This window comes from Lineus longissimus, chromosome 17 (genome assembly GCF_910592395.1).
Source record: "Lineus longissimus chromosome 17, tnLinLong1.2, whole genome shotgun sequence".
NCBI classification, from domain to species: domain Eukaryota; kingdom Metazoa; phylum Nemertea; class Pilidiophora; order Heteronemertea; family Lineidae; genus Lineus; species Lineus longissimus.
The window spans coordinates 8,331,161-8,357,486 of NC_088324.1; the positions used below are offsets into that span (position 1 = coordinate 8,331,161).

General features: G+C 41.2%; 1 protein-coding gene across 8 annotated transcripts; it reads left to right on the forward strand.

Moving 5' to 3' along the window:
• The first annotated feature begins 223 nt into the window (after positions 1 to 223).
• Positions 224 to 23,790, forward strand: LOC135501893 (endophilin-B1-like). Of its 8 annotated transcripts, XM_064794304.1 has the most exons (14): positions 224 to 381; positions 822 to 963; positions 1,511 to 1,531; positions 2,505 to 2,633; positions 8,143 to 8,276; positions 8,621 to 8,713; positions 8,982 to 8,999; positions 11,284 to 11,316; positions 12,795 to 12,812; positions 13,913 to 14,002; positions 14,661 to 14,761; positions 16,997 to 17,023; positions 18,379 to 18,553; positions 19,628 to 23,790. In XM_064794304.1, the coding sequence occupies exons 1-14, from the start codon at positions 325 to 327 to the stop codon at positions 19,727 to 19,729; spliced, it is 1,140 nt and encodes a 379-aa protein (XP_064650374.1). In that variant the 5' UTR covers positions 224 to 324; the 3' UTR covers positions 19,730 to 23,790. The 8 variants fall into 8 exon arrangements, with proteins under 8 accessions (XP_064650374.1, XP_064650377.1, XP_064650378.1 ...); XM_064794307.1 differs by lacking the exon at positions 16,997 to 17,023; XM_064794308.1 differs by lacking the exon at positions 11,284 to 11,316.
• The last annotated feature ends 2,536 nt before the right edge of the window (positions 23,791 to 26,326 follow it).

Sequence of the window (26,326 nt, forward strand, 5' to 3'; positions counted from 1 at the left end):
TGGTAAATACTGAATTATGCTCTTTTGACAAACGTTCGATACAAATAAATTTCACCATCGCCTGAAAAAATGGTTTATCAATGTTTTGTAAGTTAATTACAATTATGTCTCTCAAAGTGTATATGTTTATTTGAATTTATTATAATAAGTAATTTACACGTCTGTTTTATAAAGTTCGATTCGTATTTTATTGGGAAGTTGATCGAGTAGTTTTGCCTGGTAAACCAGGAAACAGATTGTACCAGCTGGCTTCCTGTTGCTTGTTGGCAGTTTCCCCTATTCCTGTTCATTTATTCCCCTATTTGATCATCTAACAAGTTCAAAATGGCGTTCATGAAGTTCAAATCGGATCTAGGCACAGCAATCAACCGAGCTGTGCAGGTAAGAAGCTATCCAGACTGTACAGATTGTCACTTTTTTCATTTTCAATTTTCACCTTTTTTTTCGGGACACTGACAGAGCAGTGCCAGTGACACCTTTACTAGCGTGTTCGATTACTTGCGCGAGTGTGCGCCACTGCATTGTTTTTGATTATTGCGCCCCATCTCGTGTATGCAAGGCCAAAGTGTTTAAGTGGGTTACTTCCGTTCCGCATAAAATGGCCAGCGGCAACGGATGCGATTTTTGAGAAAAGTTGGCAGACGATCCTGTCGTGCAAACGGCGACCTTTCGATGCACACAAATTTCTACTATCCATCGCTTTGCAGTTCTTTGGCAAAAACACGGATCCTTGCAAAAACAACGTCCGCCAATTAATTTATAAATGGATGCTTTTTCTTTGAGCTGAACATGGCCTAGTACCTTTCACCTTTAACTTTCAGTACACTGAAGAGAAACTCGGCAGTGCCGAGAAGACAGAGCTTGATGCGCACTTTGAGAACTTGCTCCAGCGAGCAGATCAAACCAAAGCATGGACAGAGAAGGTCCTGGCGGGCACGGAAGCGGTGCTGCAGCCAAATCCAAGTAAGTAATGGGTGAAGGAAACTAAAGATCTAGTAAGTTATGAGTGAGAAAATCTGGTTGTAAGTAGGCCCTAGCCTTGAGTTGTGAGAGAAAGTCAGTGCAGAACCGTTTCACACTTTAAGAAGCATACTTTGAACATGTTCTAATTTGTTTCTTTTTAAGTTGCAAGACAGAAGAGTTTGTGGGTGATAGTCGCTCCTACATGTGTTAACAGTTTCACTGAAAGCATCCTTTGAGCTTGTTCAACGATAATTTTTCTTGTTGGAAGAAAGTTCAAGTCGGCAACACTGGTGATGACAAAAGTTGTTTTACTGTTTCTTTGGGATTGAAGTTCATTTGCAAAAACAGCTTATTTGGTTTGCGAGGCTTTACAAAACTCTGTAGGACAAGGATAAGACAGTGGTGGTTGTTTTCATAACTATGTACAAAAATTGAAACTGTAAATCCATTAGGATGCCTTGGTTCTGATGCCGTCCTGGATTTAGAAAAGGCTATTGTTACGTTTTCTTCGGTTATAAAAGATTTTCAAATGTATTATCATCTTTAGGTGAACTTGTGGAATTGATGAGTAAGTTATAATCCAGACTTCTTGGCTCTGGGTTGGGAAATTTTTCCATTTTTTCCATTTTCTTGCAATGTATAAGTTGAGCTGAGTTGATGATATAAATCGCTTGATTGTTTATGTTGGCCTAGTTAACATATTTTCGTATTTGGGAGAAAAACGAAGTTTTCTATGAAAAACATGGTCTCCAGAAATTGTTTTTCCTTAAGTTGAAATGAAAGCTACAAGTGCTTTTGCATGGTCATGTTTTAAGGTGTTTTGGGAAATATTGGAATGGAAATAGTGGAAATAATTGAATATTAAGGAAAATCAGGTCTTATAACTACAGATTTTTGGACCTCTATTCAGTTAAAATTCTGTAAATAAAGTAATGCTGATTTAATTGCTTTCTGCCTACGGTAATTTCGACCAACACGCAATTTTTTTCTGTCAACGCCTTCTGTGCTGACGAATAAAGCTTACTATCCAAGAATTGTCAGCCCTTTGCCCAGAATGAGAAGTAACAATGAACAATAAATAGGATGAAAATGAAGTGCTGCAAACTAGGGAACTTTCGCTGCCAGTTTAAAAAGAAGCTATTTGGGCTGTGACCCAGGTTCAGTTCCTGATCTGGTGTAACATAGCGAGACAGTTTTGTCATTTTGCCAGGGTTTTCTCCGGGTCATATCATTTTCCCCACTTGTGGAAATCCCCCCCCCATCCCTGATCATGTTTAAACCAAGAGTGCATGCGGATGTTTAAAAGTTAAAGCTGGCATTTCTGTCACGCTTTTCCTTGTCAGCCCTGCTCTAAGCTCTTCCGGTATCCCAGAGTGCTCCGGAGGATGTTTCGGAATAGCTTCTAAGTGCATACACTTAACCATCGAACTCTATCATGGAAAGAACAAAGTAGCTTGGAAGAGATTTGAACCCACGACCTTTGGTCAGAAGTCCTGCACTCCAACCACTACGCCACCATTATTGTTTGCTTCATTCTTCAGGCGTCCGTATGGAGGAGTATTTTTATGACAAACTTGAGAAGAAGAAGAGAGAACGGTTAACCAATGAGGAATCATTGGGCTCGGTCATGGTGGATGCAGGAAACGAATTCGGTCCAGGAACTTCTTATGGTAAGAAACGTATGGTGAAATATCTGTGTAGTCTTCTTGTAAGCGTTCGATGGCAGCATTAAAGTTTTAGTTCTGCATCTGTAACGATTTGGGCTAACCGTAACTCCTAATCTCTGGTCAGCCGTCTGGTTCCGGTTGGTCTCTGTCCTGACGTATTCCCATTGAGAGGTTTTCCTTCACCCTTTCGATGTCACATCACTTGTTCCTGATCTCCCCCGTTAGAAGATGGTGCAGGCGTTCAGTCGATGCAGAACATAAATTTGGTCCAGAAACGTCTTAGGTTACGGTAAGGATCTTATACCACTAATAGTCATAGTGGTTAGCCCAATCAAACAATTTTTAAAGCCCGGCTCCGATTTGCTTTTATCTATTAAACATGTATGTGTATCACTGTGGATTGTACTTCTGTTTGCTTACAGTAGCTGTCAATTTCAGCAATGCATGATGAATATATTGCCAAGCTAAAAAAATTTTAAATAAAATGTACATAGTACTGAAGTGCTTTTCTTGATTGTGCCGATAAGACATCAATAGTTTTTTAGATATTCAATGTCGAGTTCAACATTAGATATTTCAAATGATTGATCCTTTCCCATTATTCATTTGCACATCTGTTTTGAAGTTTTAGCAGTGCTTGTCGAATGCACAGCAGAGCTAACAGTACAGTACATGTACATGGAGGGCCTACCTGAGTTTTCGTGACCGACTGTCAAAGTCATTACAGTCAACAGACGTGTAATGATACTCTAGTTTCATCGATCTAAGACCGGTTGATCAATTTCTGCGAAATGAAAAAAAGGCCATGTGGGGAGATGATGTCCTGACTATCGAAGAAATTGGCGTCGCCAACCCATTGTCTATCCAAATTGAACATGTTGAATGGCATCAAACACCCATGTGTTAATATCTAGCTTCAATTGAAAATACAGAATCGTCCATAGGTCGGTTAATCTCGAATATCAAGATTTGAAATACACATCTACTTCAGCAATTAAATTGATAGTAATCTGTTTGTGCTATTTTTGCAGATTTTCTATGCGGTATTATACATGCAGTTGTTGAAGCATGAAGTATAAACAGCGCTGAAATGACACAAGTTGATCTGGCTTTCTGTAGCATGTACTCGTGAAATCAATTAGCGGGATTGGGTTGGGTGATGTGTTTGCACCAATCCGCTAAAACCATTCCACGCTATAGGTAGACCAGTTGGGAGTGTGTAGAGTGTGTCCCTGGGCCTTCCTGTCAACTTACCCCATGGCCTTGTATCATCCTTTGGGTAATTTTGATGCAAAAAGCCACTCCTTCAAAGCACTGATGCTGAAGTGGTTAACATTCCTACAGACAGCATCGATTGTTCAACAACAAGTATGGTAAACTGCTGCTTTGAAAAACCAATCAACCTTGCCCTGGGCCTTTCGTTCACCTGAGCTTGTATCTTTCAAGGTACCTGTTATCAAACAGTACCGTACCACTTTGATTGAATATGAGCATTCGTCAATCAATCAGTGGATTCAAAATATCGATATTGAAATGAAATGGTTTGAATTCAAGTTCGGCTTTTGATTTTGTCACGAAGTCAAATCAAGTCTTGGATTCTATTTCTTTTTTTAGAAAGTGTTTGAACAACCAGACTAGCCCTTTAAGGAATGATGCCTCTCCTCTGTCATTCTGTGCTCATTTTATTACTGATTGTTTGGCATGTAATAGGCTACAACACCTGACATCTGAACAATCAACATGTTCTATTAATATTGATGAAATCAAACAAAATATCACACCCAACATGCAAAATTCAGATCAGATTCAGATTACAAATAGGGACCATTTTGCCCTATGGCTATGGGGCTCAAGGGTGGCCCATGTTTCATCACTTTGAAGATACAGATCGTCTAGGATATAGTGTTTCAGCAAAGGGGTTGGTGGGGCGCGGCCCGCTGCCTTTTCAAAATTTTCTCGTAGTGCTCTGCCTTTTCATCAGTGACCAATGCATGTCCATTTAAAGCAGGGCACCCGCAATCTGCCTTTTTCAAAATGGCCTCCATTCTGCCCTGTGTTTTCAGACTTCGGGCTGAAACATTCGGGATGCTACATAAACTACTATCATTTCTTCAATCAGAAGATCAAATTCAAAACGAGAGGAGAGGACAAACAGATCCAAGTAGGTTCATCAGCTCGGAGAAGACAAATCGAATCAATATAATATGCGTTAGGGCGTGGGTTCTTTGACGCGTTCGAACAATTGTATAGGCTTTGTATACGCCTTCTTGCCGATGCACGGCTTGTAGACGTTCCCCCGCCGATCGCCCATTATAATCTCATCTCCCAGCTGTCGCTTCCTGATGAATGCAGAGATGTGAGTTTTATTGATTGCTCTCCGTAATATCATTGTACGATTGTTAGGCCTTGGGTGATACTATTAGTTGGTTTACACTTTACGGGCATGATCAAGGTTTAAAAATTCCACGTAGATGAGTAATTTTTGTCGCAGCGACTTGTGATTATGCTGCAATAGAATAAGTGGAACACAACCTTAAAGGGGTACGCCGTTCATTCTTATATACATTGTATTTACTGTTGGTCAAACTATATCAATTCCTATTTCTAACGCCAGGCAACGCCATCATCATCTTGACCCTCAAGTTTTGGATCCACTCTGCGGACCCAGACTCCGTGATGAGGGGAGGTTACCGACAGAGGACTCCTCATGGTTCAGAATGGGACCTCATGGTGTGATTAAAATGTTTGTTGGCAGGGAGAATGTCCTTCCCTGGAATTGTTGTCATTGTTGTCATGTCATAACATTGATGGGTTGGGATGACATTTTAAATGACACGCAAACCGCAAGAATAAATAGCATTGGCCTCACAATGCATTTCCTGTTGTTTGATGGACGCCCCTGGACACAGCGTCTTGATCTAAATATAGATTTGATGGGCTGGGAGATGGAATTCCTTTTAGGAAATAAGACAGAATGAGCGATTAAAGACCAGGTGTACTCATTAAAGTTTGATGGGTAATTAAAAATTTGAGAATTTTCCAATAATTTCTCATAATGTACCAGTGTGTTAATCACAAATAGGAAAATCACGTGAATTTTAAATTCTCATGTGAAGCAATATCTAGAGAATGATTAGCATGCTGAACGGTCGCTGATTCGAACTATAGAAACAGTTGGGGGGGAGGGGGCATGCCAACATCACTGTGACCTTCGGCCTCTCTAACCTGCTCAGAACTTCTCTGCACCGCCATTAATCCATTCTGAGTTTCGGGGCCTTTCACTACAGGCACTATTAGCGACCTTATTAGTGATGTGTGCAAGGGGAGGAGCATTCAATTGACCCAGTGCTCAAGGATGGCAAAATGCAGGCCTTTCATCATGTACTGACCATTCATTCATTGGCATTCAATTGGACTCGTGAGGATTTTTCCCCTGAGAACGAAATCAATGTTGTTTGCCTGACCGTTGTTATAGGAGATCAATAAACAACATCTGTTTGCCATTCCAGGCATAGTCCATATCTATCAGTGCAACTTTGCTGGCTACTAGTAGTCCAGTTCAAAAAATATTTTGGCTTGCTTCCTTAAACAAGTCAGGCAAAACACTGCTGTGTGGTCCAGTGCAATGAAAAGGATTGAAAGCCACAGCAGAAGTATCTCTTGTCGCATTACATATCGACTTCTCTCCGACGAACATTCCTGGATAGTCAATTCAATAAATAAATCAGAGGCAACCCAGAATTATCGGGTTTGTGCAGTTTATCGGAGAAGTCTATCTACTCTAGCTATACTGGTCAGATGTCATAAAAATCTGTATTTGGCAGGAGCCAGCAGCCAGATTGGACTGACATCTGTACTAGCTATACTGGTCATACTGGTCAGATGTCATAAAAATCTGTATTTGGCAGAAGCCGGTAACCAGATATGACCGACATCTGTACTTGATGCATTATTCTTTTTCTACAATTTCCTCTGGTGACGTGTGCTTGGTGGCTGCAGCCACATCATGAACCTGCAGTCACGCCATGCCCCTAAGAAATAATCCGTTGAAACAAAAGATTATCCTCCTAAGTCATGTTATCTTACATTGGTTCCAGCAGTGTATTGTATTCCTTGCAATGTCATCGATATTGTTACATTAATCCATTCAGCCTTCTTAGGGTGCCATTTTTTGATGCGCCGGTTCTTGGACAGCTCACTTCACTACATTATCTGTGAATCTGTCAGTTTGGGAAGGAGAGAGATGCAACAGTAGAGAGTTCCTCCACAAACCATGCAGTCGACAGACTCTTGCCGAAATTTACCTCAAGGAGGATCAAGAGACAAGCAGAAATCCACAGCTTTGCAACTTCTGATACAGGAATAGTTCTTAATATACCAATAATGTCATTGCAAACTCTGCTGCTATCTTTGTCAACAATGTAATGGGTCATTGGCTCTGTTGATAGCAGGAGTCCTGTGGTACTGTGGAGCCACCCTTAGCGGACACCTCTATATCAAAGACAATGGGTGATATGAATAGACTAGCAAATGCTTTTGCTGAAAACTCCATGTACATTTACACTAGGCCTTCCTGTACAAAACCGGAGTAAAAGCATTTGCTAGTCTTTATTCATATCACCCAATGTCTCTATTTGGGACACTTCGGGAGAGAAAAACACCATATTCTGCCTCACTTCCTCGGATTACATCAGTCTAAAATTTGCCGCTACAGATAAATTGCTGATAATAACCCCGAGTTTATTCACGATGAATGTGCAACTTATACTGGACAGTTGCACTATTTCAGAGGCTACACGGACAATTCATTCTGCAGGCTATGTTCTCCCCTCGGTTCCAACAGTGTAGAATTTGTCGCTATGGTAAATTGCCTGACACGATAACCCTGGGTTTATTCACTATAAATTTGTAACTCATCCACTGCTACACTCCTAGCGATTGTTGGGATTGTCCCGTGGGAGGGCAAATTGCTGCGAGCAAAATTGATTATGTTGGCTGATGTTTTGTCGTCCAGGGAGCATCTCATTGGCACCGGGCAGAAACAGTGTTTTATGGCCTTGTCTGTTATTGAGTTGTGGGCTAGCGTCAACTAGGACATTAGTAGCTCTCTAAAACAGTATCGGGCAATTGTAATATAGAGTAGGAGGAAGCTAGAGACCCTGGAGGAAACCTACACTGTCAAAGAGTCGCCCTCTCCATCACAGGAGTAACCGGGACCGACCAGGTGTTGAACCCGAGTCCTCAGAGGTGATAGGCGCGGATGTTTCCACGGTGCCACTCCAACTGCCTTTGTCAGTTCAAGGACACAAGGAGATCAGTGGCTAAGTGGTTGGGTAGACTGTGCCATCAAAGCGGCAGTGACAGGCTCAGACTTCTTGGAGGCTTGGTAGAGCGCCGGGCTCATAATCAGGAGGTCATGGGTGCGACTCTCAGAAGGGTCACAGCTGTCGTTGTGTCCGTGATTTGTAACTCGGCCCGATCTATATTCTAACCCATCTCGATCTTGTTTCAGGCACGGCACTTATAAAATGTGGTCAAGCTCAGATGAGAATAGGAATCGCCCAAAAAGACTTTGTGTCGTCTGCCGCTTCCAACTTCCTCCAGCCGCTGAAGAACTTCCTTGAGAGTGACATGAAAACACTCGGGGTTTGTAAATTGTATTTATCCGTGCCTCAGATATGTCTAGTGCACTTTTCTAACACCAGGTGATGGCAGTGACTGCACAGAGTTGGTATAGCACTATGCATGTACCAGTTTTCAAACGTTGTGTGTTGATTTGTGCAGAGTATGTGTGGACTCGGAGAAGATATTGCAAGTCAGGAATTTACACAGTTCCAGCAGGTCTGTGTCGGAAAATCAAAACTGGGAGGGTTGAGCTAAAATGTAGCCTCAAACCTGAGGCGCTTTGGCAAACCATTCTGGAAGACACTGACAGTGAACCATCGGACATTATTTGTTGTTGTGATGTAACTTTCTCTTATCGATTACAGAAAGAGAGGAAGATATTGGAAACGAAACGACTTGATTTGGATGCGAGCAAGAACCGGTTGAAGAAGGCCAAGTCATCACAGTCAAAAGACCAGGTGGGTTACGGGGGACAGAGGGTAGCAGGCAATAGCATGGCCTAGGAGAAGTCTTCAATCAGGATTGCTGGTTGTGGTTGTGTGTGTATGGGGGGGGGAATCGGGCGACTCTGTTATACCAAAATGTAGTAAAAGCATCTTGATATGCATGCCTTCCAGGGTGTCAGTATGGAACGCAGGGAATAGTTCTCGGTGAAGATAATCTTTAGAAGTGAATGACGATACTGTCTTGACTTTGTGGTCGTCATCATTTGTGATTTCGTTGCAGCTCCAGAAAGAGGTTTATGTAAGACATTTCTTAAATTGTTTCAGTATTGTTTTGAACCAATCAGTGTTGTACGCAGTATTGTACTCGCATAATGCCAGGCGCCCATTGCCGGTGGTCAGATATTTTTATTACTGCCGATTGACCAACAGAAATAGCAGGGTCTGTAGCATTGCAGCTTGAGTGCCTGGCATTTTGAATTGTATTTGTTCTATTTTATTATCAACTACGGCTGTGTGGACCCAGTTAAGAGAGAAAGTGGCTTTGATTGGAGCGTTTTGTGTTTTTATCGGGCTTCACATATCTGGACGATTTGATGTAAACTGTGGCTCTGATTATTGCTAATGGAGTGTTTTCTGATGGTGTGTTTTGTGCAGTATTCTAAAACACCTTGGTTACACTGTCTCAGTTTTATATGTTGGCCTCGTTTTGACCATGGAGGTTCTGATGAGTCAACCATAACCTCTTTGGTTTGTATAAAATGTGTCAAAAGCAGATTGTTGGTGTATTTCATGCCTTAAATATATCAAGCTTGAGATGATTTGATATAGAAATTGATACCTTTTTTCCAGTCGGTATTTGTTGCCTCATCAAACACCGCTCAGGTGGAGCTAGCTGGCCTTGGTTTTGCACTTCATTTTTGGTCGCCCAGGGTCTGTGGCGAGACAACCAATACCCCCACAATGTTATCTGCACCGTCACAAAAACCCCAGCACCACTTGGTATCAATTCCTAAAACAGTGTTTGAGTAATATATTTTGGTTAAAAGACAATCACATAGTAATTTGCCTCATGGTCCTCTTAACTGAGTTCGCACAGTATCTTTACAAATACAATATTTACTTCTAATCATCATCGTTATATTCATCTTCTCTAATGTTTACATTTTATGACCGATTTCTTGGTCAGACGTATTGAAAATTACTTTTAACACGTTTAAGAATGACGCACCGGTAGCTCTTACTCCGTCACAGGTAAGATGTCCGTTGGTTGCAGGTTCAAATCAGTTGTAGGACTCTTTAAGTGTCTTGGCAATCCAATGTGGTCGTAGAAATTGCTAGCAGACGTCGTCATTGCTCTTATTTTGGTAACTCTCGGCCAGAAATATGGTGACGACATGTGACCAATTTCCCTCTTCTGCTGCACATTTTGTAAAAGCCAAAATGGTTTCTGGCTGCTCTAGGAAAAGCCCTAGAGTGAAATGAAAAAACTTTTACCTGGAGTTTCCTGTTTTTCTGGAAAATTGCCCCTCTCTGGAAATCCTGGCCTTGCCTTATGATGACTGCTATCAAATCAGAAGAGTCTGGGATCACACCACATGAAAGCTGTTCCTGATCACTGTAGGGAACATGACTTGCTTTACAATTTCAACTGAACGATTTCAAATAAGAGCAATGAATGACAGTGACCGCATTGGATTGTGATTTAGGGATAGAAGGACGACATTTTGAAGTAATGAGCTTTTGGTTACACCTATCTCCCAGTTGGGAGTCTTGGTATGTAGTTGGTTTTCTACGATCCTCGTTAGTCCGTCTTAAGCTTTGGGTAATTTTGGCTTAATCCCCAAGGGGAGAGGCCTGTGAATGGCCCTGGTGTACAGATGTGCAGATTTCAGACTTTTCCCCACATCATTTTCCCTCGTGCAATTATTTCTTCCCTTGGAAAATTTGTGCGACTTCCTTGTCAACATTCACTGGTGATATCTCTTAAGTGACGTGATGCAACAGGTTCATATCAAGAGTAAATAAGGACAACAAAGTCGTTAATTCTTGATACAATAGATTCATATCAAGAGTAACTAAAGACTCAAGTCTTCAATGCATGATACAACAGGTTCATGTCAAGAGTGAAAAAAGCCTAAAGTCGTTAATTCATGATACAACAGGTTCATATCAAGAGTAGATAAAGACTAAAGTCTGATGATACAACAGGTCATATCAAGAGTAATGATTTGACAGGTCATATCAAGAGTAATGATACGACAGGTCATATCAAGAGTAGTGATACGACAGGTCATATCAAGAGTAATGATACGACAGGTCATAGCAAGAGTAATGATACGACAGGTCATAGCAAGAGTAATGATACGACAGGTCATATCAAGAGTAATGATACGACAGGTCATATCAAGAGTAATGATATGACAGGTCATATCAAGAGTAATGACACAACATGTACATATCAAGAGTAAATAAAGACTAACCACTTTCTATTCTTGGTCTTACCTGGTAATATTCATAGTTGTTTGAATGCATGTTATGTTGGTGTTTGACTGTCATCCTCTCTCTCTGCTTCATGCTATCAGTTTGATGATTTGACCACCGTGCCACTGGACGAGGTTGGACACATTTATATTTACGGTTCGACTCCATTCACGCAGACGTCAGCGATATGACTCGCACTTTCAGAATCTTTTTGTTGCACGTAGCTGCGATTATAATCCCAGGTTGCAGTGATTTAAATCACCCCTTTGTGCTGCGGTTTAGCCCTGTCTGGATGACTGCCCAAGCCTTCCTTCGAGACCATAGTGTACACGTTCCCATTTAGATTGTTACCGACTGACCCCCTTGAAAATATTTTATCAAATTTGGTTTGGCAGGCGGGCAGTGAGGAGGTGAGAAGTCTCTGATAATTCTGGTGAATGGGTCGAACTTCTAGTCATCGTCTTGTAGTAACTCATTGTTATTTTGTAGCTCGTTTATTTTTATAAATTTTGATCAGGCGTTATAATTCATAGATTGATTTCTGTAGTCAGTTATTTTCTTCCGTCATTTTGGTATCGAATGGAGTCAAGGGATATTTCCTCTGAAAGAGTGATGTAATAAGTTCAAAACAAGAAGAACAAAATGTTCAAGTACCTCCTCTACTCTTTGTTTTACCTGTAGCAGTGATGTTATACTAACCTAAGTCAAGGATAGCTCTCCTAATGGCAGCAGTCAATAAGAGGGAGTACCAATCTGGCCTATACCTGGACACGCCGTCGTCATGAAAAATTTTAATTTGACCATAAAACCTTGCAACACATCAGGAGTTTTAATGAGAAATGTGGTACACGCCCCTTCTTTTTTCTGGCTACTTGATCTGCCCCTGTGTGTTATACTATCCTTAAGGTCGGTGCTCATAAGGATGTATGGGGTGATAGGCCAGATGGGTACTTTCTCTAATAAACTGCTGGTAATGACAATGTCAATGACGTTAGTGTATTACATGTGTATGACATCAACGTTGGCCGCATGTGCGTCATTCACCTGTCCTGATGGAACAATGTTGATTTCAACATGTCACTAACATGTTTTTATTTCCATCTTCACACTGTGTCACTTTCATTTCAATCAGTTTTAAGTGCCTGCTCACAAACAAGCGACAATTCACTGCAACGAGTGATAAAAAGATCCCTTGTCTGCAGGTGAAACCTATAATGGCTGTGTTTGATATAGGTGGCAGTTGGCAGAAGTCGCTGATTCTTTCTGCCTTTGATGACCAATGCAGACAAGAGATTTTCATTGCTTGCAGTCATAATCGAAGATTGTCACTCATTTGTGGGGTGCTTTACCATCTCTTCACTTACAAGAAGTTCAGAGAATTTTAGAGATTAAGAGTGTTTGTGTAGGTAAAAAAATCACCCTCTTAGATTCTGCTCCTTTCTGATTAAAGTTAGTATGTTATGAGTTCGTGAAGAGATTTAAGTTTTGAGGTCAACCTGCAAATTTTGTTCAGTGTAAATATCGTAATTTCATCCCTCATGAAATGTGGGTTACACAAAAGTGAGATGTACCAATGTATAACATATTTTATTCTTTAATTCTTGCTACAAAGGAGGCGGAAATAGCCAAAGTAAGTTGATGACTTTCGGGTTGGTTTATTGGCACTTTTGATATATGCATGAAAGGGATGGCACTAGGATAGGGTTCCTTTAAGGCTTGAAGGTTAAATGTTTTGCTACGTGGTGAGAATTCGATGTTGTGCGCTACAATCTTTTGATTTGCTTTCTTGTCTTGTTGTGCACTACGTGTTTATTGTAGCGTTCAAAAGGAACATCCGTCGTCGAGCACAGATCATAGGGAGCAGTACTGTTGGGCATGTTGTGCATAATGGGAGCATTACTTTGACAGAACTGTAATTGTTTGTTTATTTACACCTTTGTAATTTAGGACTCGTAGAACTAGCGTTTGAAGATTATTGCATTGTTCGTCTTGTTTTTTCCCTTCCCTTAATTTCAATGTGATTGTGCTTTTGGTTGTTGTCTGAATTGATTTCTCAAAGTTCTTTCATCATAGCTGCAGCTTACCATTATTTCTGATTTCTGATTAACTGATTGTGCTTGTCAGCTGTGCCACGCACGGGAAGGTTTTATGTACATAGTTGGATGTGACTAAGTGGTATCCTGTTGTCATGAGTTGGTTTAGACACATATAATTGTAAAAGAGAATGAGGGTTGTCTGTCCTGATGTCTATTCTAGAAAAGGCCATATCTGGGTTCCCAATGGCGTATTTGGCCAAGTCCCGAATACTGATTTTCTGGACAATTTTTTTCTCCAGCCCCAATCCCAGTAGTCATTTTGGGACAATCCTGGTGTCCCAAAAAAGATCATTCCACTCAGTTGGTCTGACTTGTCATTACGAATGACTGCACTCATCTCAGAACTGTTGTGAAGTGAGTTTGGAAGCCATACAGGCTGTTCCAGAAAGACTGCAACCATCTTAAGGTCTCACAAAAGAAAATTGACTTGGTTGACTATATTTTCATGAATAATATCCTTTCAGCAGTACAAAACTCATGATATTGGTCTCAAATCCTTGATCAGGATATAGAGGACTGTCGTCTGTTTATGCAGAAGTCACTGGGATGGCCGACTTCATGGCTGAGGAACCGGAGCCATTGCAATGACGTTGTTCTATTCATCATTATGTCAATCAAATGTTATATTTTCCAGGCAGAGAAAGACCTGCACGCATGCCAAGTGGAGTTCGATCGCCAGGCCGAGGTCACTAAGCTGCTATTGGAGGGAATCAGCGGAGCGCATGTGAGTTATGAATGGATTCTGTGTTTTTGGGATGGCGCTTCACCCCTATTTGAAGTCTGAGCTGTACCGTGAGGGACGCCCAAGAGCAAAAATGGAAATAAACCTTTGTCTTTAGGGTTGGGGATGTACACCCCATCAGCTATCATAGCATTTATGATGGGAGATCTGATGCTAAATTTGGTTTGTGATAAACGTCATAGATTCTACCATGGGCCGTCATAGATTCTACCATGGGCTGTCATAGTTTCTACCATGGGCCGTCATAGATTCTACCATGGGCCGTCATAGATTCTACCGTGGGCCGTCATAGATTCTATTGTGGGCCATCATAGATTTTACCGTGGGCCATCGTAGATTCTACCGTGGGCCGTCATAGATTCTACCATGGGCCATCATAGATTCTACCATGGGCCATCATAGATTCTACCGTGGGCCATCATAGATTCTACCATGGGCCATCATAGATTCTACCTTGGGCCATCATAGATTCTACCGTGGGCCATCATAGATTCTACCATGGACCATCATAGATTCTACCTTGGGCCATCATAGATTCTACCGTGGGCCATCATAGATTCTACCGTGGGCCATCATAGATTCTACCGTGGGCCATCATAGATTCTGCCATGGGCTAATTGGTGAAATCGTTCTATTCTAGGCACATCACCTTAAATGTCTGAATGAGTTCATCGACGCCCAGATGAACTACTACGCCCAGTGCCAGCAGTACATGGCTGACCTACAGAAGCAACTAGGAAGGTAAGAGATCGTCCCGAGGACACACGTGGTTGTCCAGCTAACAGAGGTTTCGGCAAAGGGTGATTCCACTGTAGCTTCTATAGTTTGACCTCTAATCGAGACACCGCACTCCCAAGAGTCTTTAATCAAATAACATGGTCGTGAATCATGTCATTTGGAAGAAAAGTGCTAATTTCAAAACCCTGCATGCCACACTCATGCACTTGCTTGAAGAAGGCCATGGAAATCTCCGCCTTGTCTAAGCTATCATCTCCGTAATTGTGCAATACACACCTCACCTCTACTATCTCCTGCCGGCCTAAAAAACTTAACGATATGATTAACGAATGTTAGAGAGGTAAGTTTATGGTCAGTGAAGGTCTGATTACACTACAGCAGGAACCTGCACGGTTTCGCGTCATTTGGGGAGAAAATGGTACTGGTTCTTAATAGGTTCATTTCCATGTTTTCACCATAAAATTTTTTTAGTTAAATGACGGGTCTCTTTCCACTCGGATTAGCCTGGTGAGTTATTTCTGGTTGCAAGATGAGGCTTGGGCGTTGGTTTCCCCGGAAGGAGATAACTGGTTGCCCATCATGGAGTTTGCTCACACGAGACCGCAATCACGTCTTGCCAGATACACACCATGGGAAGATCTCCAGGGCATCATAAAAATGGCTTCCATATGCGAGTCAGAAATAAGATGTCATTTGCTCCCTGTTTACCAATGGTTGAGACCATGCAGTGCCTTCAGGCCAGTGAGGTCAAGCTAAAACGCAGTCATCTCAAAGAATTTAAAAAGAATATCCCAACATTTTCAATGTCATCGTGTGAGGTAAGCTAACATTGATGGTCAGCAAGTTTCTCTTGGCTTAAAACTTTTCCAGGTTGGATGGGGTGCTGGATTGTAGTGGGGCCCTTGGCCCATCGCTTCTTTCCTGCTGTCTGTGTTAGGAGTGCATCCCTTTGCCCCTCATGAATTATATCAAGTATGCATGTCTCTTAATGCATACTTGGTTACCGTATATTAAGTTATAAAACTTTTACAGGGCTGCCTACCCTTACGTGTGGAGGAAGTTTTCCACATTCTCTAGTCTGTTCACACTTTGTCAGGGCCATTTTACACTTCAATTCAAGGAGAGGTCTCATGTAAAAACCTTCAAAAGACCCAAGCATGACACTTTCTGTTGCTGATTTAAACTTTTTCACCAAGAGTTTTACGCATGGTCGGAGTAAGGGTTGGTAGTTCTGCTTTCACAACATCTTGATAAGATGTCAAACTTCGACGTAAACTTGACATTTTTAAGGTACAGTGCTCATCGAAACCTATCAATACCTTCAGTTTCAGTACATAGTTCTCCTAAGGTCCCATTTCTCCTATGTGGAGCTCAAATGAAGTACCACTTTTAAGGCAGCATCTGCTAAAGCATAAAAAGGGCAGAGCGGTCTGCGTATCAGAGATCATTTGGTGAAATGTTTGGACTAGCGCCACCTAAAAAAGAGTACATGCAACGTGTAACTTTCAGGTCAATTCTAAAATTACTTGACAACTGAAGGTAGGTGTGTTTCATTGAGCTCTCCTTAAAATTTGAGAATAATAGGTTTGGTTCTGAGGTTAAGGTGCTAAATAGTAAACATACGAGGACTAAATTAATGACAAGAGCAAAGCATCCCGCAAACGAGAGACGTCTGTTGCAGCGACTTGAGATTATCACATGCCACAAAAAACCTCTTTGTCCCTATCATCGCAGGTGCCTGCAACAAGAATCTGTCATCACTTTGACGTGCTTTGAATATCGAACACACGTAACAGCAATCTCTTGTTTGTGCGGTACCAAGAATAAATTTCTTGAATTCTTGGTGGTACCTACATTTGCTCTTGAATTTAGTTGCCTGTGTAACTGTCATTTGGGATGTCTGTCTTTGCTTTTACGCCTGGCTTTGCCTCGAGGCATGTGTGAGCTTCGTAGAGTTTTGATTTGGGATTGGCTTTTGGGGTCAAGCTCTGGGTTGAGGTATTCTTTTTTGGGGAGCGTCTCTGTTCTATCGCTTGATTTACCTCAGCACTGATCCACCTGTGTAGAGGGCCGTGCGATTCACTTGACATTTTTTTCATGAAATTACCTTAATTTGAAGTGAAACCGTCAACAATGTCGAACCAATGCAGAAATAAAGTTATGATCCAATTAGGTACCGAGATGGAATTGGTCTACATGATCTTATTCTTATGAGGGCATTCGTTTTCTTTCCTATAGGTCTTCGTCCAAAGGCGATGAAGAAAGGTTTGAAACGTTAAGAAATCTGTTGTTTTTTTCCTCACATTATTTCTCACATTATAGATAGATGTACGTAGTTGATAATACACTTTCCATTTGAAACTTGTGCGGCCAATCCACTGCCTCCTAACAGATTCCCAACATCTTCACGTCTGGCCCATACTCATTATCCTGAGTATACACGCTTTCTCGAGTATGCCATCCCATCATGCATTGCATTCATACTCGTATTCGAATAAAGAGTACTCACTCTCAGGTACCCCGGGCAGAAATTTGGGAAATTTACGATTTATAATTTGGTACTTGTTTAAAATCAAAAGTGAATAATCTTTTCTATGACACCTAGTACATGTACTGATAGAAAATTTGAATTTTATCCTCATTGAGTAAGTCGAGCATGTGTTGGTTCAAGAATTCGCCTCTTTCCAGATAAGTGCTCCTAGTAGTGGAACTCTTTTTACAAGGAAAAAAAACCGCTAGATGGAATTAGCAATCGATTGATGTTGCTGAAGTCACATCGGCCATGACATCAAGATCTCTGTCGCTTCTGGTTTATTCTGACATGAAGGCCGACAGTAGGCAACATCAAAGGCTGACCCCATCTGACGGCTGTTTTTCCCCATGATGGAGCTATGCCACTAGGGGTGCTCATCACAAACGAGGTGAATCGTGCATGATAGACGACGATTATAGATGTCATGTTGTTTCACATCGTCATCATTTCAGCTTGTAGGTTAACTGCTTCTGTCTGTCCAGCTAGGTGCAAAACGGTTGTCCAAATTTTCATACCGGATTCACGTTGTTCATTGAATACTCGTACTGCTGGGTATACTGACGGCCATCGTTTAAGAAATTGTCATTGAACTGGAGGCATTGGTTGTCTCACTAAACACCGCTACGGTGGAGCTAAAATGTAGGCAAAACCCGTGTAAAGGTGACGTTTTGGGTGATTACTACACCCAACTGGTGGTCGGTGAGACAACCAGTTCCGACAGTAACGACAGTAAAGTGTCAATATCTGTTCTAAAACACCTCAAACGCAACATTGAGATATGATTTTGACAGCTTCGAATTTTGCACCAACCCAAACTGTTGGTTGCCTCATCGTAACTGCTGCCACCAAAACAAGGCGTGGTGCATTATACCAGTGTAAACAGCAGTACATTTGAACGCAGGTGTTTTAGAACTGTTGATATTTAGAGAGTTCCTTAAAAAGTTTTGGGATCACAGTTTTGAGATCAATGGAAAAATTCACACAAACAGCTGATGTATCTAAAGCAAAATTGGACAACACTTTGCACCCAGCTTCTCCTTCTAGTCGTTTTTTTCTTAGTTTGATGGTTTTTCGTCTGTTTTTCCAGTTATTCTATCGGTGGTGTAGGGAAAATACGTGCGGCATCCGGTGTAGGCAACAATTTCTCAATCCATCCGCCATCGTCGAATAGCCCCGACCTTTCCACGATATCGCGGAAGGCTAAGGTTCTCTATGACTATGGCGCCCTCGACGATACAGAGCTCTCCCTAACCGCAGACGAGGTACTCAACATCTTTTACAGCTAATATTCAGAACGGTTTCCATGTCTGGCACACTTTATGGTGACGCTGGGAATCAATCTATTTTTGATAAAACTTTCTTATCAAATTCACAGTTTGAATATATGACGTTTATACTCTTTGAAAATGCTTGATTTTTGCATAATTGTCTCTAATCCGGCCCTCATTCAAATTCTTGAGCGCTCTTAGTACACTTAAGACGTATCGATGCAGAAAAGCGGGGATCCCTTTCGGATGATTAGTGCCAAAATATGCCAGGATGGCGCTATTGTGTAGTACAGTGTTCATGTGTAGATGAAGCTACAGTTATATCTGTGCCAGTTTATACGAAATGTCCACCTAAAAGCAAGACTAGTGTTACATAATTCTTGCTTACAGCTGGCATGATGACATTTGCTATTTAGGAGCAATGTAGTCATCTCAGGAAGCTCTCTTTTATTTCAAGTTTCAAGCTTTCGTTGTCATGTAACGACTCTCATCTCAATGTTTTGTTTTTTTTCTGAGAAAGTCCAGTTTATTAATTAGTTGTTTACAGTTATCATCATTTTCATATTTGTACGAATAGTATGTTTTTAAGACCCTTTAATGGGGTTGGCTGTTCGTTATGACTGGTGGTCCAGGAAAATAGAAATGCAGTTAAACAAAATGCCCTAGTGCAGTTACAATAAATATGAATTCGCTGAAACATTTCTCTGCTTTGTTTTCTTCTGTTAAACTTTTGGCTGACTTCTTCGCTGTTGCTTTGATGCTCTAGCTTGGGCTCATCACATTCAGCTGTTGGGCCTGGCATACAGTCCTTGTCATAAGTAACATACCCTCTGCTTCTTATGTAAGCTACGCACATCCTACACTGACGCTGCATTCGCTGTAGGCTGCTTACGCACTGACTGCTTGTGTCACTGGCACCTACAATGGCCCGTGCAAACAAGTACTTTTGTCACATGCAATAATTGTCACTGTGATATAAATTGCCTGTCTGCATGAGCTTCACCAAACTGAAACTTGGCAAAGTTTCCAATTAACAGTTGATGACACGTTCCTTTTCTCTTCTTTCAGATAATTCAAGTTTACGTGATGAAAAATGACAATGACTGGATGATCGGAGAACGGTTTGGTCAGCGAGGGAAGGTCCCTGTCACGTATCTGGAACTAATCTGATCATATAAATACGCTATTATCGGGACATCGGGATATTATTATTATTTTACGCATTCATCTCTACGTGTCATTTCTTTTGACAGTAAAGTATATCTTGGGCGATTGCTAGAATAGGTTAGGATATCGTGTTGGATTTGAATTTTCTGATATGAATTGATTTTGTTCTATTACCAGTTTGGCCTACTCTAGCGTTTGTCCGAAATGTACCATAGCATGTTTTTAATCTGCGTTCAAGAGACGTTCTGTGGCTCTATCGTCGAGAATGTAATGTGCACGTTCAACATATTGTTTACATGAAAAATATTGTTTGCATAAAAAATATATAAGCTGGCTGAATAATTCATAGAGAGGTTTGGCGTCGTTTGTATCTCCCATTCTGACATCAACTTTGAGAGTGAATTATAGTCCTCTACAACTTTGATTCTGAACTGACATACCTGTTCATGTTGATAAACTATGTGCATCTATGCAAGGATATTTTTAATTTGGGACCAGATTTGTGCAAATGGCGGAAATAATTAAGTCTAAGTCGTGGTGATGATCTCTGACTTGGCTAACGACTTCTATATATCCGTCTTTTGCAAAGGTCCAATTTGGAATTGGAAATATGATTGTCAAGATGCAAGTGGAGTATCAATGTGAAGATATTCGTGATTTGAACTAAATCTAATATATCACTAGATAACTGCAATTCAACCTCGGAAATGAAGTCCGAGTGGGAGTCGGACGGATGCCAACCTCTCTATTCTCTTGCCCTATCTCTCGCCTTATAAATTTTTGTTTATATTCGTTATCAATTATTGAGAGTGAACCTCGTATCCGGGAAGGTTAGTCATCCTCGTATACAGGGAGCCTGTGATGCACATGTGACTGGTTTAGTTGGACGTCTTTTCAACAACTTGTATAAAAGTTAACGATTTATTGCAAAATGTTTATTATTATTATGGAATCTTATCGACTGAAGAAAGTTGTGTTCGTTACATGGTTAATTGCTAGTATATTGAGTGACCTGTCTTTCAAATTTCAGAGATTTTGAGCCAACGGTAACTCTTATGATAAAAAAATTCCAAAATTTTTCTGATGCATTTTTAGTGAAATTGTGAACTTTGAAGCTATTTTTCTCAAAATGGTAAAGATGGATATAAATCTTGTTTTGGATTGAAACTCTTTGTGTGCTGTATGAACTGGGAGGAAGATGGTTAAATACCAATTAGGAGGTGGAATGGGAATTGACGGAATATATTGAGGTTTTCTTGTGATAGTTACAGAATGCGATAGGAAGGCTGTATAATGTAGTTTTATAGTCTGATGTATCTTTTGGGAGGCTGGATTCAATTTGCTATGTACTTAATACTTAACCCTGTAGCTGAAGTGGTCATGGATTATTTGATTGATTTCATCCCCTTGGTCGACTTGTACATTCCCTTCAAATATCACATCACAATCCAACACGACTATAACAGCAATAACTGCAGAGACGGACGTGAAACTTGAACGCCTTGTCTGCATGGCGAAAGGAGCAAGTTTATAATCCACGCTCGTCATGATTTACCGACCTTGTTTGATTTTAAGTTATGCAATGATGCTATATACAGAATAATTCTGCTGATCTGTTAACTTCTTATTGGCTCTACCTCATTTTCCGTACTCGATGGTTGTGTAAAAAGTATAAAGAATCCTGACCAAATCTTTGTAACCTTCCTTTTCCACTTCTTGAAAAATATATATTGGATTGGAACTGAACAAGAAGAAGAGAAAGCACCCTGATTATGACCGTACCAATATTTTGAACATCATTGGATACCAACTTTGATAAATGACAAAAGAACAACTTTGGCATGTGACATCGTTGATTTACTGCAGGTTCACCTTAAAAGGGAACTGAAACCGCCAAGCCAGTTCGTATGACCTCGTTTTCATTTCCCGCGTATCGGGTGATCAGAACGAGGCATGAATGAAACATGGCGCCTAGCTGTCAATCATTGAGTGACGTCACTACTATGGAATTTACTACGAAAACTCATGAATGAAAGATCGCATGACTCACGTGATTCTCACATGATTCTCAATAGTAACAAATTGAACTGCGCATGCTCGGGCACTGGGGGCGGAGCTACAAATCTGAACTCGAATAGGAAGTTGGAAGTTTGACTTTGTCGTGCGGTGAAAGTCGAAAAGTTGAATAAATCGCTCGGCGGTTCCAGTTCCCTTTAAAGTGAATTTCGTAGGATCAATACCAAGGCCATTGTGGGTAAAACTGGCTTGTTTGCAGAGCACTGTAGATTTGCCAATGAAGATAGTGATTCAGTGTCCTTGTTGTTCCTGTTTCAAGGTGTTTTCAGCATGGTTTGTCCTTTGCAGGTTCACCTTAAAGTGAATTTCGTAGGATCAATACCAAGACCATTGTGGGTAAAACTGGCTCGTTTGCAGAGCACTGTAGATTTGCCAATGAAGATAGTGATTCGGTGTCCTTGTTGTCCCTGTTTCAAGGTGTTTTCAGCATGGTTTGTCCTTATTTAAATTGGCTTAAAATTGCTAACGCTATATTTTTGTGCCATATTGTATGACTCCCTTTTTGTAAGAGCCCCAGATTTAAACACCTTTGACAAAAATTTGCTGCTTTTGTATCCCTGTATGTAGACTACCCATTTGTGATTTTTTTGGGGGTGGGGGGCAATTACCACTCTGTCCAGACGAATTGCCTAGAAACTCGTTGCAACAGTTATCGCATGCATGGTACCTTGTTAAAGTATCCCAGTTTGTAAACTCCCTTGCAAAGACGTATCTAAGATGCACTGTGTTTTGAGCAACAAGGCACATCAATTATGACCAGAGCTGTAATCTGTATTATTTTGTAAAGAACATTACACCTTGTAGAATAAATCCTTATCCAAATGATCACATTGATACTTGTTCAAACAATGTTTAAATCATTGATATTCCGATATGAAATCCTCCAAGTTGGGTATTTTGGCCCCGGATTAATTTTCAAGTTGGATCTTTGGTCCGTAATTGGTATCTGGAGGGTTTGATACCGGCGTCTCCATGTCTGTATCTTTTATTTGTAATGACATTTATTCATGCTCAATATCTAAGTATAATATAGCAAGCGATTTTTAGACAAATGCTGAGGCTAAAACTCATTATTATGAGAACGTTTTGTGTCTGTTTCTTTAGTGTATTATACTGCACCATCCGTACCCATCAAGCAAGGATCCCCATTTTGGGGGGGGGGGTGTCGCCAATTCAAGGACTTGTCGCAAATTTGGCTGACAACACCCTGTGTGGAGGTTAACAAGAAGGGTTAAATGCCTTGCTCAAGGACACAAGAAGAAACAGTGGTGGTCCTTTCAAGAGTCGAACCCACAACCTCCTGATTATGAGTCCAGCGCTCTAACCACTTTGACATTGATCTCCGTTTTGGCACACAAAGAAATAGGAAGTCTACCATCACATCAGCAGATTGTCCTGTCTCAATGAACAAGTTCAAAATTTAATGGTACAATCTGTGCAGTGGTCTGCCAAGGGTTAATGAGTCTGTCTAGGCTTCATATCAATTCAGCCCTTGAAAAATAGGAAAGGTGTTATCCTGGTGAAGTTTGGTCCTTTTAAATATCAACATTAATTTAGATTGTAGACAAAGGTACAAAAGTGTTCCATCTTAAAGTGAATTTATCACAGTGTTCAAATAATCCACGAAAGCGCATTTTTGCTGGCTGTACCAAACTACTTCTTGTTGCTTCAGTAACGGGCCTAGCTGAGCGCAATGACCAGTGTTGTAATGAAAAGAGAAGCAAATCATCTTGACCTAATTGCTGAGTTGCATTGAAAGAGATTCTGCGGTGTTTAATTATAATTTACATTTTGTCTTTTTTGGACAAAGTCAAAACCAGAAAGCTGGGATAAGTTCACTTTAAACAGAAAGATGGTCAAAACTGATAGACATGTAATAGATCCAGATCAGTTGGGGCTTGCAATATTTCATACATATTCTTATGAAAGCTAAAAAGTGTATTATTGCCGTGTATTAAATGAAATAAAATTATTTTGTTTCAAGTTAATTATCAAGTTCTTCACCATTTTTCAATCTTTTTTTTTTGTCATGCTGGAGGAAGATCACCTCAGAAGTTATCGAAGGCCTTTTCACATTCAGGGAAAAGCCGGAGTACAAGGAGAGAAAACCCATCTGCCCCAATTAGGGGAATGCCTCGCACTGTCGGGGATTGAACCCGGGTTGAAGAGATGGTAGGTATAGTTCTGGATGCCTTGTAGCCTCGGCAAGGGGTTTCAAAAGTGCCAGTATGTCAATACAAGTACTTGGTTTCCGCCTGTCTCTAGATGTCGTCACATCCAATTCTCAACCTGGCACTGTCGCATACAGAAACTTGGTGCCAAGGACATTGTCACATCCATGCCTGGAGCTGATGCACATACAGACACTCAACTTAAGAACACTGTCTCATCCAAAGCTGAAACACACTCAACTTAAGAACACTGTCTCATCCAAGGCTCAAACACACTCAACTTAAGAACACTGTCTCATCCAAGGCTCAAACACACTCAACGAACACTGTCTCATTCAAGTCTCAAACACACTCAACTTAAGAACACTGTCTCATCCAAGGCTGAAACACACTCAACTTAAGAACACTGTCTCATCCAAGGCTCAAACACACTCAACTTAAGAACACTGTCTCATCCAAGGCTCAATCACACTCAACTTAAGAACACTGTCTCATCCAAGGCTCAAACACACTCAACTTAAGAACACTGTTCCATCCAAGGCTCAAACACACTCAACTTTAGGACACTGTCTCATCCAAGGCTCAAACACACTCAACTTAAGAACACTGTCTCATCCAAGGCTCAAACACACTCAACTTTAGGACACTGTCTCATCCAAGGCTCAAACACGCTCAACTTTAGGACACTGTCACATCCATGTCTCGAGCTGATACACCTGCAGACACGCAACTGTCACATCTAAGTGTCAAGTTGGTGCATCTGCAGACAGTCAACTCCAGGACACTGTCACATCCATTTCTTGAGCTGAAGCACCTGCAGACACTCAACTTTTGGAAACTTGGCGCCAAGGACATTGTCACATCCATGTCTGGAGCTGATGCACATACAGACACTCAACTTGAGAACACTGTCTCATCCAAGGCTCAAACACACTCAACTTTAGGACACTGTCTCATCCAAGGCTCAAACACACTCAACTTAAGAACATTGTCTCATCCAAGGCTCAAACACACTCAACTTTAGGACACTGTCTCATCCAAGGCTCAAACACACTCAACTTAAGAACACTGTCTCATCCAAGGCTCAAACACACTCAACTTAAGAACATTGTCTCATCCATGTCTGGAGCTGATGCACCTGCAGACACTCAACTTAAGAACACTGTCTCATCCAAGGCTCAAACACACTCAACTTAAGAACACTGTCTCATCCAAGGCTCAATCACACTCAACTTAAGAACACTGTCTCATCCAAGGCTCAAACACACTCAACTTTAGGACACTGTCACATCCATGTCTGGAGCTGATGCACCTGCAGACACTCAACTTAAGAACACTGTCTCATCCAAGGCTCAAACACACTCAACTTAAGAACACTGTCTCATCCAAGGCTCAATCACACTCAACTTAAGAACACTGTCTCATCCAAGGCTCAAACACACTCAACTTAAGAACACTGTCTCATCCAAGGCTCAAACACACTCAACTTTAGGACACTGTCACATCCATGTCTGAAGCTGATGCACCTGCAGACACTCAACTTAAGAACACTGTCTCATCCAAGGCTCAAACACACTCAACTTAAAAACACTGTCTCATCCAAGGCTCAAACACACTCAACTTAAGAACACTGTCTCATCCAAGGCTCAATCACACTCAACTTAAGAACATTGTCTCATCCAAGGCTCAAACACACTCAACTTAAGAACACTGTCTCATCCAAGGCTCAATCACACTCAACTTAAGGACACTGTCTCATCCAAGGCTCAAACACACTCAACTTAAGGACACTGTCTCATCCAAGGCTCAAACACACTCAACTTTAGGACACTGTCTCATCCAAGGCTCAAACACACGCAACTTTAGGACACTGTCTCATTCAAGGCTCAAACACACTCAACTTTAGGACACTGTCACATCCATGTCTCGAGCTGATACACCTGCAGACACGCAACTGTCACATCTAAGTGTCAAGTTGGTGCATCTGCAGACAGTCAACTCCAGGACACTGTCACATCCATTTCTTGAGCTGAAGCACCTGCAGACACTCAACTTTAGGACACTGTCACATCCACGTCTGGAGCTGGTACACATGCAGACACTTAAGTTCTGTGTCTCATCCAAGTGTTAATACAATTAAATAATAATTTTGCGTCTCCCCAACGGAACTCCAAGAACTCCTGTCCTCCACTTCATAGCACAACCGAGGAACACCCGTCTTTCAATGATTCGGGAGACGAATTTCAGTTCTGGCCATCTTTGGGTTACTGGTAGTCGTGTCCCGACAACTGGATACCATGGATTGTCCTCAGTGCCTTTGCGCCTTGGCAACAGCGGCGTGGAACGCTCTAAA